Source organism: Littorina saxatilis, linkage group LG15 (genome assembly GCF_037325665.1).
Source record: "Littorina saxatilis isolate snail1 linkage group LG15, US_GU_Lsax_2.0, whole genome shotgun sequence".
NCBI lineage: Eukaryota > Metazoa > Mollusca > Gastropoda > Littorinimorpha > Littorinidae > Littorina > Littorina saxatilis.
The window spans coordinates 8745599-8758495 of NC_090259.1; the positions used below are offsets into that span (position 1 = coordinate 8745599).

At 45.1% G+C, this 12897-nt stretch overlaps 1 protein-coding gene across 1 annotated transcript in view; it reads left to right on the forward strand.

Annotated features, from left to right (window-relative positions):
- LOC138948452 (endoplasmic reticulum transmembrane helix translocase-like) overlaps positions 1-12897 on the forward strand; it is a 43848-nt gene that overhangs the window by 17113 nt on the left and 13838 nt on the right. The window contains exons 17-22 of the mRNA XM_070319999.1: positions 330-439; positions 939-1031; positions 2763-2859; positions 3348-3412; positions 5251-5385; positions 8495-8612. Coding sequence (XP_070176100.1) covers positions 330-439; positions 939-1031; positions 2763-2859; positions 3348-3412; positions 5251-5385; positions 8495-8612 — 618 coding nt within the window. The remainder of the gene's footprint in view (positions 1-329; positions 440-938; positions 1032-2762; positions 2860-3347; positions 3413-5250; positions 5386-8494; positions 8613-12897) is intronic.

Consider the following 12897-nt stretch of genomic DNA (forward strand, 5'->3'; position numbering starts at 1 on the left):
TGGCATTTGGTAAAAATAGAACCCAAAACAACAAAAAAAGAAAATCCCAGCAGCAAGGAAAAGTTTATGAGTCAAAGAGGGGGCAGATCCAAACTCTTTAACACGTTTTCACTGGCGTACTTTTTCTTGGTTGCGATAATTTCTGCCTTTCTCTTTGTTGCGATAATTTCTGCCTTTCTCTTTGTTGCGATAATTTCTGCCTTTCTCTTTGTTACGATAATTTCTGCCTTTCTCTTTGTTAAGATCATTTCTGCATTCTATGTGACTGTTTTAATTGCGTGCTGCATCAGCGTATGCCAGTTATAAAAGTCTGTCGTGTTTACTTTCAGATTCAGACTGGCACTGGCAGAGCATTGATGACAAGACAACGGAACCATTGGATGAGAAGAATCTTCGCAAAAACATCTTCCCCAAATATGATCTCTGTCTTATTGGCGAGGTGAGAGAGAGAGAGTGAGAGAGGTAGAGGGAGAGAGAGAGGGAGGGAGAGAGAGCGAGAGGGAGGGAGGGAGGGAGGGAGGGAGGGAGGGAGAGAGGGGTAGAGAGAGAGAGAGAGAGAGAGGGAGAGGGAGGGAGAGAGAGGGAGAGGGAGAGGGAGGGAGGGAGGGAGGGAGGGAGGGAGGGAGGGAGGGAGGGAGGGAGGGAGGGAGAGAGAGAGGGAGAGAGAGAGAGAGAGGGAGAGAGACACAGACGGGAAGGGTGACAGACAGACAGGGAGGGGAAGGGAGAGGGAGAAGAGGAGACAGACAGTCATAGATAGACAGGCAGAAATGACATGTCTATGAAAGAGTAAGAGTGTGTGCACACATACATTATGTTGTATGTCGGTAGGTGTATGTGTCATGTGACTTCTCTTGATGGTGGAGAATGTATCAGTACTCAGGTTATACTTCATTCTATTGAAAAGCTTAAGAAGCAACCCGATGTATGTTTTACAGGCACTTACCTTCCTCCAGTCTTCAAACATCAAACTTCTACGCTTGTTGCTTCCCAACACCAGAGTCTTCGCTAGAGTCGCTCCAAAGCAAAAGGTATGTTCACATTTTTCTTGTATTTTTTTGTTCTATTTGTGATTATCACGACAACAAAATTGAATTGTTTGACATCGTCTCTGAGACATTTCTTCTTTGTGGTTGCACTCCCTTTCTTTTCTGTTTTGGTGGTCTGATGTTTTTTCCCCCAGTCCTCAGCTTAAAAGTGATTTCTTTTTTTCATTTGGCTACATTGATGGAATTGAATATTGGAAGGATGGTTTGATCCTGTGTGACAAAGTGGAAGGATGGTTTGATCCTGTGTGACAAAGTGGAAGGATGGTTTGATCCTGTGTGACAAAGTGGAAGGATGGTTTGATCCTGTGTAACAAAGTGGAAGGATGGTTTGATCCTGTGTAACAAAGTGGAGGGATGGTTTGATCCTGTGTAACAAAGTGGAGGGATGGTTTGATCCTGTGTAACAAAGTGGAGGGATGGTTTGATCCTGTGTAACAAAGTGGAGGGATGGTTTGATCCTGTGTGACACAGTGGAGGGATGGTTTGATCCTGTGTGACACAGTGGAGGGATGGTTTGATCCTGTGTGACACAGTGGAGGGATGGTTTGATCCTGTGTAACAAAGTGGAGGGTTGGTTTGATCCTGTGTGACACAGTGGAGACATGTTTGATCCTGTGAAACAAAGTGGAGGGATGGTTTGATCCTGTGTGACAAAGTGGAAGGATGGTTTGATCCTGTGTAACAAAGTGGAAGGATGGCTTGATCCTGTGTAACAAAGTGGAGGGATGGTTTGATCCTGTGTAACAAAGTGGAGGGATGGTTTGATCCTGTGTAACAAAGTGGAGGGATGGTTTGATCCTGTGTGACAAAGTGGAAGGATGGTTTGATCCTGTGTAACAAAGTGGAGGGATGGTTTGATCCTGTGTAACAAAGTGGAGGGATGGTTTGATCCTGTGTAACAAAGTGGAGGGATGGTTTGATCCTGTGTAACAAAGTGGAGGGATGGTTTGATCCTGTGTAACAAAGTGGAGGGATGGTTTGATCCTGTGTAACAAAGTGGAGGGATGGTTTGATCCTGTGTAACAAAGTGGAGGGATGGTTTGATCCTGTGTAACAAAGTGGAGGGATGGTTTGATCCTGAGCCTGACCAGATCTGAGACGGTGAGCCAAACAGTTTCCACAAGAAGGACTGTGTCTTTAGTATAGAAAGAAGGTGAATACGGTGGGACCCCCCTTTTAAGACCCTCACAAACTGAGAAAATCAGGTCTTAAAAAGGGGCGGGGATGTAGCTCAGTCGGTAGCGCGCTGGATTTGTATCCAGTTGGCCGCTGTCAGCGTGAGTTCGTCCCCACGTTCGGCGAGAGATTTATTTCTCAGAGTCAACTTTGTGTGCAGACTCTCCTCGGTGTCCGAACACCCCCCCGTGTGTACACGCAAGCACAAGACCAAGTGCGCACGAAAAAGATTCTGTAATCCATGTCAGAGTTCGGTGGGTTATAAAAACACGAAAATACCCAGCATGCTTCCTCCGAAAACGGCGTATGGCTGCCTAAATGGCGGGGTAAAAAACGGTCATACACGTAAAAATTCCACTTGTGTAAAAAACACGAGTGTACGTGGGAGTTTCAGCCCACGAACGAAGAAGAAGGTCTTAAAAAGGAGGGAGTCTTAAAATTGAGGTACATTTACACAGCTTATGAACAGAGAGTCTGACAATGCAAGGTCTTAAAAGGGGGGTTCCACTGTATCTTTAACTTTGTGTATGCTTGCAGGAACTGATCATCACGATGCTGAAAGCCCAGGGCTACATCACCTTGATGTGTGGAGACGGCACCAATGACGTCGGAGCTCTCAAGCACGCTGACGTCGGTAAGATGTTCGTTGGAACTCATAACACTAGTTTCACAGAAAAGAGCTTTATAGATCTTTGTTCGTACGTGTATGATATCTGTCTTGAAGCTGTTATTTCTATGACCGTAAGACCTGCCAAATCCAGTGATATTTGGTGAATGAAAAGTTTAATATGTTTTTGATTTTCAGTTCGTTTGCCTGGCACACAGTTAGATTATCCAGCATTTGATGGTGGGGAAGTTAAACAGGAGGTTCTACTGTATTAAATCAGTCTTTATCATTTCTGGTTGTGTCGTTTTCATGACAGTATTATGCTGCAAATTACAGTATGTAAATGACATAATGTTGTCGACAACTATTCTCGCTCTATCTTACAATTCTTAGGTATTGTTCTTGTCTAAATGTTTCTGATGCTATTGACTTGAAAAAATTATGTTTCAATCTGCTGGTGAAACTCACCGAAAAAAGAGTATATGTGGGAAGGTGTTTTTGTTTATTTGTTGCAGGTGTGGCACTGTTGGCTAATGCTCCAGAGAGAATTCCTGACCGCAAAAAGTTCAGACGTGATGAGGTTTGTGTTTTGATTTCTTCTTGTTCCGTGGAGACATCGCTCAGTCGGTAATGCGTCTGGCTTAATTATACATGTACAGTCTGTCACCGTCAGTGTGGGTTCAAGCCTGAGTTTATTGGGATTTATTTCGCAGAATGACCTTTCCATGCACTCTTGTCATCCCTCTGTGCATGATGAAAATCCCAAGTTCATGGGGAAAGTCTCAAGGATTAAGGCAATGTGAGGCAGGAAAATTAAACTTTTAGAATACATATAATAACCTAGTTTTCGGGTAGTTATTGAAGTGACATAAAAAATAAATGAAAATTCTTTGAATACTAATAGACAGAGACTGCCGTTGCTATGGAAACTGGCATAAACAGCCGCCATATTGGATTTGTAGGAAACAGTTTTACAGCAACATCATACATGAGAAAAGCACAAACACTACCTGACTGACTGATCGATTGGTGGATTGATTGATTGACTACCTGACTGACTGTTCGATTGGTGGATTGATTGATTGACTACCTGACTGACTGTTCGATTGGTGGATTGATTGATGGTCCCTGAATATATCAGCTTGTAATAGATAGACTGATTGATTGACTACGTGGTTGACTGATCGATTGGTGGATTGATTGATGGTCCCTGAATATATCAGCTTGTGATAGATAGACTGATTGATTGACTACCTAGCTGACTGATCGATTGGTGGATTGATTGATGGTCCCTGAATATATCAGCTTGTAATAGATAGACTGATTGATTGACTACCTGGCTGACTGATCGATTGATGGATTGATTGATGGTCCCTGAATATATCAGCTTGTGATAGATAGACTGATTGATTGACTACGTGGTTGACTGATCGATTGGTGGATTGATTGATGGTCCCTGAATATATCAGCTTGTGATAGACTGATTGATTGATTGACTACCTGACTGACTGTTCGATTGGTGGATTGATTGATGTTCCCTGAATATATCAGCTTGTGATAGACTGATTGATTGAGTGACTACCTGGCTGACTGATCGATTGGTGGATTGATTGATTGACTACCTGGCTGACTGATCGATTGGTGGATTGATTGATGGTCCCTGAATGTATCAGCTTGTGATAGATAGACTGATTGATTGACTACCTGGCTGACTGATCGATTGGTGGATTGATTGATTGACTACCTGGTTGACTGTTCGATTGGTGGATTGATTGATGGTCCCTGAATATATCAGCTTGTGATAGATAGACTGATTGATTGACTACGTGGCTGATTGTTCGATTGGTGGATTGATTGATGGTCCCTGAATATATCAGCTTGTGATAGATAGACTGATTGATTGACTACCTGGCTGACTGATCGATTGACTACCTGGCTGACTGATCGATTGGTGGATTGATTGATTGACTACCTGGCTGACTGTTCGATTGGTGGATTGATTGATGGTCCTGAATATATCAGCTTGTGATAGACTGATTGATTGACTACCTGACTGACTGATCGATTGGTGGATTGATTGATTGACTACCTGACTGACTGTTCGATTGGTGGATTGATTGATGTTCCCTGAATATATCAGCTTGTGATAGACTGATTGATTGAGTGACTACCTGGCTGACTGATCGATTGGTGGATTGATTGATGGTCCCTGAATATATCAGCTTGTGATAGATAGACTGATTGATTGACTACCTGACTGACTGTTCGATTGGTGGATTGATTGATGTTCCCTGAATATATCAGCTTGTGATAGATAGACTGATTGATTGACTACCTGGCTGACTGATCGATTGGTGGATTGATTGATGGAAGGATGATGAATGCATGGATTTGACTGATTCATATTTTTGCTTTCAGGCTGGAAGCAGTGTTGACGCAGAACCCTCGAGTTCTAACGACAAACTGACTCCAATCACACAGCGCGGTAAACCCACTGGTCGTGCTGCCAAACAACGAGCTATCACCAGGGGAGACAATATGGCCCCTCACCAGGTAAATGACCTTCTCAGTTGTCTTTGTATGTGTATGTCTCGAAGAGAGCAATGTAGTATGTTGATGCTTGAGTTCCACAGAGCTGGCAAGTCACGGCTGTTCCAAGCTTGTTTTTAAGGCCCGCGATGGGGAGTGGTAAAAATAGCCAGCGGCACGATATCACTGCTTGCAGACTGTCAGCCGGCGACTTTGTCTGCGCATCGCCGTTTGCGTTGTGCTGCGAGGCATATCAGCGCAGTTCAACGTTGCCAGAGACCAAAGAAGCGCTTTACTCTACCTCGCAGTGGCGGCTTACTGGAGGAATGTTCATTATCTGTGCTCGCCTGCCAGCAGACCACAGGCACACCCAATAAAGTTCGGACTTGTACTGGCAGAGCGCGAATGCAAATTCTTGTAGGCGTACATAGACACAACATAACATATACAGACAATAACGCCAACAACACTTCAACAGCATATGAATGGAATACAAACAAATCCGCAAATCGCGCACAATACACCAGTTAAAAAAATAAGGATTACCAAAACGGCGTGCAGAAACTACACTGACTCGGAGAGGAGAAACATTTATCACACGATGTGGATAGCAAACATTAAAATAAAACAGACAAGTCAAGCATAAAATAAACACAAATACTGAAAACACAATAAACAAGGGTGAAACAAACAAAAATATGTGCTTGCCGACAGTCAGTGTGTGTGCGTGGTTTGTGCGTCAGCGGTGCGTGTGTGTACGGGCCCGGCGCGCGTTTGTGCGTGCGTACGTTCTTGCCGCGCGTGCGTTTGAATGAGAAAGAAGAGAGAGAGAGAGAGAGAGAGAGAGAGAGAGAGAGAGAGAGAGAGAGAGAGAGAGAGAGAGAGAGAGAGAGAGAGAGAGAGAGAGAGAGAGAGAGAGAGAAGAGAGAGAGAGAGAGAGAGAGAGAGAGAGAGGATTGAAGAATGAGGTCACGGTATCTGTCACATGAATATAGACACACACACACACATCTGGTATGAAACACTGACTCACCGAAAGCTGAGTTCCGTTATTCTGTAACTACGCGTACGGGAAGTCAAAGGCTACTCCATCCTGGTTAGGTAATCCAATTGATAGAATCCGATTCTGCCTGGAGACTTACTTCAGACGGGTTGTCAGACGATCTGAGCCTTGTCAATCGCATATCAACATTTGGAACAGAAAGTCCGCGAGAAAAAATCGGCATTCGTTTCTTCTGCGATGTTTAGGCCGTATAACCTTGCAAGATCCGACTCATACTTTATGCACAATTTTGCTGGGTTAGTGTCGTACTTCCTCTTCGATCTTTCTCCACATATTCTGCAGAGAGCTTGGAGTCTCTCAAAGTGAAGGCTTTCCTCATGCGCCTGTGAAGCCATACTCACCCCAGAGCGCAGCTACAAAAAATGTGGGAAGCAACACAAGCCAACAAATAAAAGCATAGAAATAAAACACACGGACAATCCTGCCGCATTTCACTTCTGTTGGATAGAACTACCATTCACTGAATGAAATCCAAAGTTTGAAGATAATTAAAACTTGAATGTTGATACAGGGTAACATTTTTGTAACACCACACACCGCTGATATCCAAGTCATATTATGAGTACAAAAATCAAAAAGCGGGAAGCAACACCTAATCACATCCTACTAGAAATAAAACACACGTGTGAATATGCACCATTTCTCTGTTACTTCAAGGAACAACCATTCACAGACACAATTCCAGAGTATGAACACAAACACATGTTGCAGTCCAGAGCGAAAATGATTTAAACACACCAAATTGTGAAAAAAAAACACACAGCACTTCCCCGACACATGCAGTGAGCCGCGGCTGCGACCTAGAGTAAAGCGCTTCTTTGGTCTCTGGCAACGTTGAACTGCGCTGATATGCCTCGCAGCCCAATGCCAACAGCGATGAGCAGACAAAGAGTGCAAAGGTGTTAGGTTACACATCCTGCGTGCTGGAAGGTGTGGCTGGGTCGCTATATATATACACTTTGCACGGGCTGTACCCTCCTCGCCTGTAAACTAAAACAGCAGAAAAGGGGCCATTGGAACAGCCGTGAAGTGTGAAGCTTTCATCGTAGAATGCTACGTTGTGACAGAAATTGCTATGCTGTTACGCCAAGCTCAAAATTGCTACGCTGAAACAAATAGTCACAAGCCTGCAGCAGTTCCCTCTTTCTTTGAGTCTTGCTACTCATTTCTGCTTCTGACTCTGTGTAGCTGTCAGAATATGGGTCAGAAAGACGGTACACGTGAGGCTTGACAAGGTCTGGCAGGTCTGGTTGCTTGGTACAGGCAAACCTTCTCTGGCAACCTCTTCTTGATTTTGACCACCTGCCCACAACAACCAATCAAAAGGATCCCTGATAATTTACCTTTTCGTAGTGACCACCTGTCTTTATCAACCAGTCGGTCTATCCCTTGGTTGGTTAGAAACAGGTTCGTCTGGATATTTACAATTATAATGTGGATGTTGTTATGTGAATCTCAGAACTCTTTGAACAGATTAGATTAGATAAGAAGTTTTAAAAAAATAAAGAAAAAAAGTAGGATTTTTTTGTAATCTTATTTTGTTTAAATCATGGATATTAATTACAAGGGACGGGCGCTGTGGTGGGGTGGTAAGACGTCGGCCTTCTAATCGGGAGGTAGTGAGTTCGAATCCCGGTTGCTGCCGCCTGGTGGGTTAAGTGTGGAGATTTTTCCGATCTCCCAGGTCAACTTATGTGCAAACCTGCTAGAGGCTTATCCCCCTTCGTGTGTACACGCAAGCACAAGACCAAGTGCGCACGGAAAAGATCCTGAAATCCATGTCAGAGTTCAGTGGGTTACAGAAACACGAAAATACCCAGCATGCTTCCACCGAAAGCGGCGTATGGCTGCCTTAATGGCAGGGTAAAAACGGTCATACACGTAAAATTACACTTGTGTAAAAACACGAGTGTACGTGGGAGTTTCAGCCCACGAACGCAGAAGAAGAAGAAGAATTACAAGGGGCTGTGTGCGATGCTGGAATGCCAGCAATTTAGTAAATATTTTGTGCCAGGGGACAATTTTTTTTTTACCATGAGAAAACTTACATAACAAACTTTCTTGTTGCAGAAAAAGCTAGCGGCCTTGCTGAAGGAGATGGAGGAAGAGGAGAAGTCCCAGGTGATCAAACTTGGTGACGCCAGTGTCGCTTCCCCCTTCACCTCAAAACTCTCCACCGTCATGAGTGGTAAGGAGGGGCATAGTGAAAAACTTGTAAGAAACATGCACCAGTAGGTGAAGCTAAATAGAACTTTTCTGCTACAGGACATTGTATTCTCTCTTTTTTCCTCGCAAGTTCTGTAAGATTGTTTTTATTTGAACCACCCTCACTTTCAAGACCTTATTTGTGACCCTCCACCACGAAATGAGTCGCATGTCACCTCGCGCGGTTCTGCGCTAGGCTTAATATAAGTCCGGGGAGTGTCTGGTAACAGTGTGAGGGTCACCTTAGTCACAGGCTTATAACTCAAACGGTTTTCACCACTGGATAGAGCATAAAAAACTCTTTAGGAAAATGTAAAAATATGAAAATCATGCACAGGTGACATGCGACTCATTCCGTGGTGGAGGGTCACATTTTATCATAAAAGAAACAAAAAATCGTAAAACAGAAAAACTGATACATTGTGTGTGTGTAACCAGGTTGGGCTACTTTGGTTTCACTCTTGTGATTTTTTGAAAGTCACGTTGGTTGTCGTCTGGGGACTGGGAACTGTATCTCTGGTACTCTGGGGTCACTTGAGCTCAAATATGGCGAGTAGCATGGAACTGTGGGGCCAAGGGTTTGTGCAAAAAATTACGTTCCTAACAGTAGGCAAACAAGATATTAGCTTTACATGTTTTTCACTTTTTTGGCACCTGGCCAGGAAAAATTTTTCCCTGTAAAGCGGGTGGGGAGGGAGACGGGGGGTGGGGGGTGGTATGGTAGTCAGCTGGAAGTGAAAGATCTCTGGAGGTAATGAAAAGGTGTACTCTTCTAAAGTTCAGTTGTCACGGCTTCGGGTAAGGAAAGCGGTGTTGTGTACAGGCGTCTCAGTGGTTAGTCGAGACTATCTAAAATAAGGTCTCGGCGACGACTGTTGTTGTTAATCTGTTACTTTGATGCCGACAGCTCTGTCTGTCTGTCTGTCATTCTGTCTCTCTCTCCCCCTCTCTCTCTCTCTCTCTCTCTCCCCCTCTCTTTCTCTCTCCCTCTCTCTCTCTTTCTCTCGCTCTCTCTCTCAGTATAGTTTGAAACTGTTAAGCGTGACTTAAACACGTCATGGCCAATCCGGCCTCTCCCATAATGCAACAGAAAAAGGGGCGGGGCTTAGCAAAAATAGCACAACGCATGGCACGCGATGTAAACACGAACAGGCCAAAGTGCACTGGGGACGCGGGGGCATCAGGGCGCTCTAATAAATCAGCTTCAATGTTTTTGTCAATAAAAAAAAGCACAAGATAGTGTCCACAAGCTCTTTGTTTGGATTTCCTTCTCCTAAAAATGTTTTAACCTTTTGAACTTGGGCGTAAATAAGATCAATTTCCTCTCTCTCACCACTAAACTGAATTTTACCATCTGGCTTTCTGTCTGTGCGAGCAGCATTAAATTACATATTCTTACGCAACTCACATAGATAGCATTAACTTCAGTTAAAGTGCTAGGACACTGAACTACGCTTCACCCCAAAGGGGAAGCAACCCCCTAAAAAAGAACGGCATTGACCTATAACCCAAGCTATACAAGAGTCGAGGTCATACCGTCACGTGACCTATCACGCGTGACTCGACCGCCGCCTATGTTAGAAACTCACTCCTACTTCAGCCACCAAGTAGCTCGGACGTTTTTTACACTACGCTGCAGGCTTTTAGCCTACTGTCTTCTGGACAGTGTTTCACCCCGTCTACAGGTCCCTGCTTCTCATGCACAAGTTTGGGTGAGCTCGTTCTAATTTTTTGCTTTTGCTTGCGTTTCTTTCTTTCTCCGTTGTTCGGTCTGATTGTTGTTTATCAATATCATAACTCAGACTGGTTTTTGTCAGCAATGGCTGACAAGGAGAATTAGAAACCACAGACTAGTCAGTAGCTGCTGAGGTTTCTCCTTTTACGTTTCGCATAAAGAGAAAGGCGAAGGCACTACCATTTCCGTTCTTGACCCAGCTTCTCTAACTTTTGCGTCTGTTAAATAACCTTGTATGGTTGAAAACGACGTTAAACAACATATAAAGAAGAAAGAAAGAATGTCTGTTAAATTTTGGACCCTATGAATCCAATCATGCCAGTGCTGAAGCAGGTTAAATTTAGGTTACTTCAGCCAAGGCAAACGCAGTGGGAAAGAGATTACTTGTGTTAAAGATAGTTTGCTTCCCTTTTTTGAGATGTTTTCGACCCAAATGTATAACATGTTGCCATTCGTCGAGTTTGCGCTCGCTCCCGGCGGGAGTGGGCGACGCAGTTTGTTGTCACGCATCGAGGTTCCGCCTTCATGCACAGTCTCTTCGGCTGACGTGCACGCAGAGGAGTGTGTTTACTTCATACGAGGAGCGTTCACGCTCTACAGGTTAGTCAGGTTCACCGGTAGCCAGGTTCTCTGGTGAAAGTGTTCCAGTTGGGCCGGAACTAGTAGCCCCCCCGCCGCGGCTGGGGGGTGAAAGTTTGACTTTCCCGGAGGCTATCGCTCTTTTTTAAGAGGCGGAACTCACGGGGGGTCAACACCGGACAACAAGTTGGGCCGGAACTAGTAGCTCCCCCGCTGAGGCTGGGGAGTGAAAGTTCGACTCTCCCGGAGGCTATCGCTCTTTTTAAGAGGCGGAACTCACGGGGGGTCGACACCGGACAACGAGACAGATGTACTCACGGGCAGACTTTTATGTCTCGGTGAATGTGTACATGTCTCAACTTCCTCCTTTTGGGCAGGAAGCTGCTTTCGGGCAGGCTTTGCACGGTTCTTCCGTTTTGCAATCAGCCTCGCCTGTGGTGGATCGTTTTAGTGACGCAGCTTGTCACAGCGAATTTCACGGTCCAGCCTCAGCAGATTCGGAGTTCGACGATTCTCACTCAGTTTCTGAGGAGGAAGTTGATGTCAAGTTGTCACTCAAACTTTAACCAGCTATGGTTACTGCAGCTCAGGTGTCTGCCAAGTACTTCGCTGAAGGGGTGACAGCTATGGCAAGCTCTGCGGCACCACCACCCTCAGTGGTGGGTGATTTCCGCCCTGCTTTAACGGAAGTTCAGGGATATCGTTTTAGCGAGTCTCCTTCTGTTGCTTACGAACTTTCCAAGGTGCTGGCTAGAACTTCGGGTTCTGAGAATAGCTTGCCTGTGGATACTGTGCCTCTACTGGCTGCACACGGTCAGGTTCCTGATGCTGCTCAGCCATGGTTTGCCTCAGACCAGTTACGGAAGCGAGCACTTCGTTTCATTCACGCAAGTTTGCTCTCTCCCGTCGTCATCACAGTCTTATTGAGACTTACGCTTTGCCGAGTGCACCGCTTCCGGTCACTCCGGAGTTGGCTAATCTCAGGGAAGATGTCTATAGTTTGGACAAAACTTGTGCTTACTCTGAAGGCGCGTTACTTGGTTTGGAGGAGACGGGAAGATACTCGTTGGAACTTGCGTCTCTTTCAGAGACACTTCTTCGATCTCTTTCGCGGTCGGTCGCGGGGTCGTTGAATCCTTTCGATTTTCGAAACGACTCTAGCGTGAAAGACGTCCTCATACTCCTGGCCTCTTTGGCTAAGGTTTCAGCCGGACAAATGTCAGTCGCGGCACGGTTGTACGCACATGCGGTTTACACACGCAGGGACGCTTTCTTGTCTGGCTCTAGAATTTGAACTTGTGGAAGTTTTCTCATATGTTTCTCCTTTTCTATCACTTCCTTTGTGGGCAGTGATGCGGCGTTGCTTTCGCTTGCGTCACCCGCGCAAGTAACTTCACTCGCTGAGCGATATCCGTAGGCCTAGGTTACACCAAGCCTAAGAACTTAGTTTATTCTTTTCTTCGTACTACGGAACCGCTTCCGGTTGCACCGTACTTGTCGATCATACATCTTAAGGTTCATAGCAAGGAGAAACTGTCTGTTGTCAAGAACAATGATCTCCTGGCTGTGGAAGATCGTGGCCGCACTTCTTTCTATTATCGTCTTGGTACAATACTTTGATTCGTTCTTTCCCTTGTGCGGTTTCGTACTCACGGGATGCCTTTGTGTTCTGTCGGCACACATATTCAAAGGGTTTAGCTTCGCTGTTCGTCTGGGAAAAGGCCTCGGCCGACAGTATTGTTCTGTCGGTGAGACTTAAATCTCTTCCTTGCTCGAGGGTTTTCTTTGCGAATCCTCCTCTTTGCACGCGGACTCTGTAACAGAGAGAATCTCACAGCAAAAGGAAAAGCCCACGGCAGGCCTCGGCTTTTCTTATCAGAGAAAAGCGCTAAGCTGGCCTTTCTCAGCTTTGGTTTATTATCTTCTTCTCGGCGTGGCACGGTGCCAAAAGTTA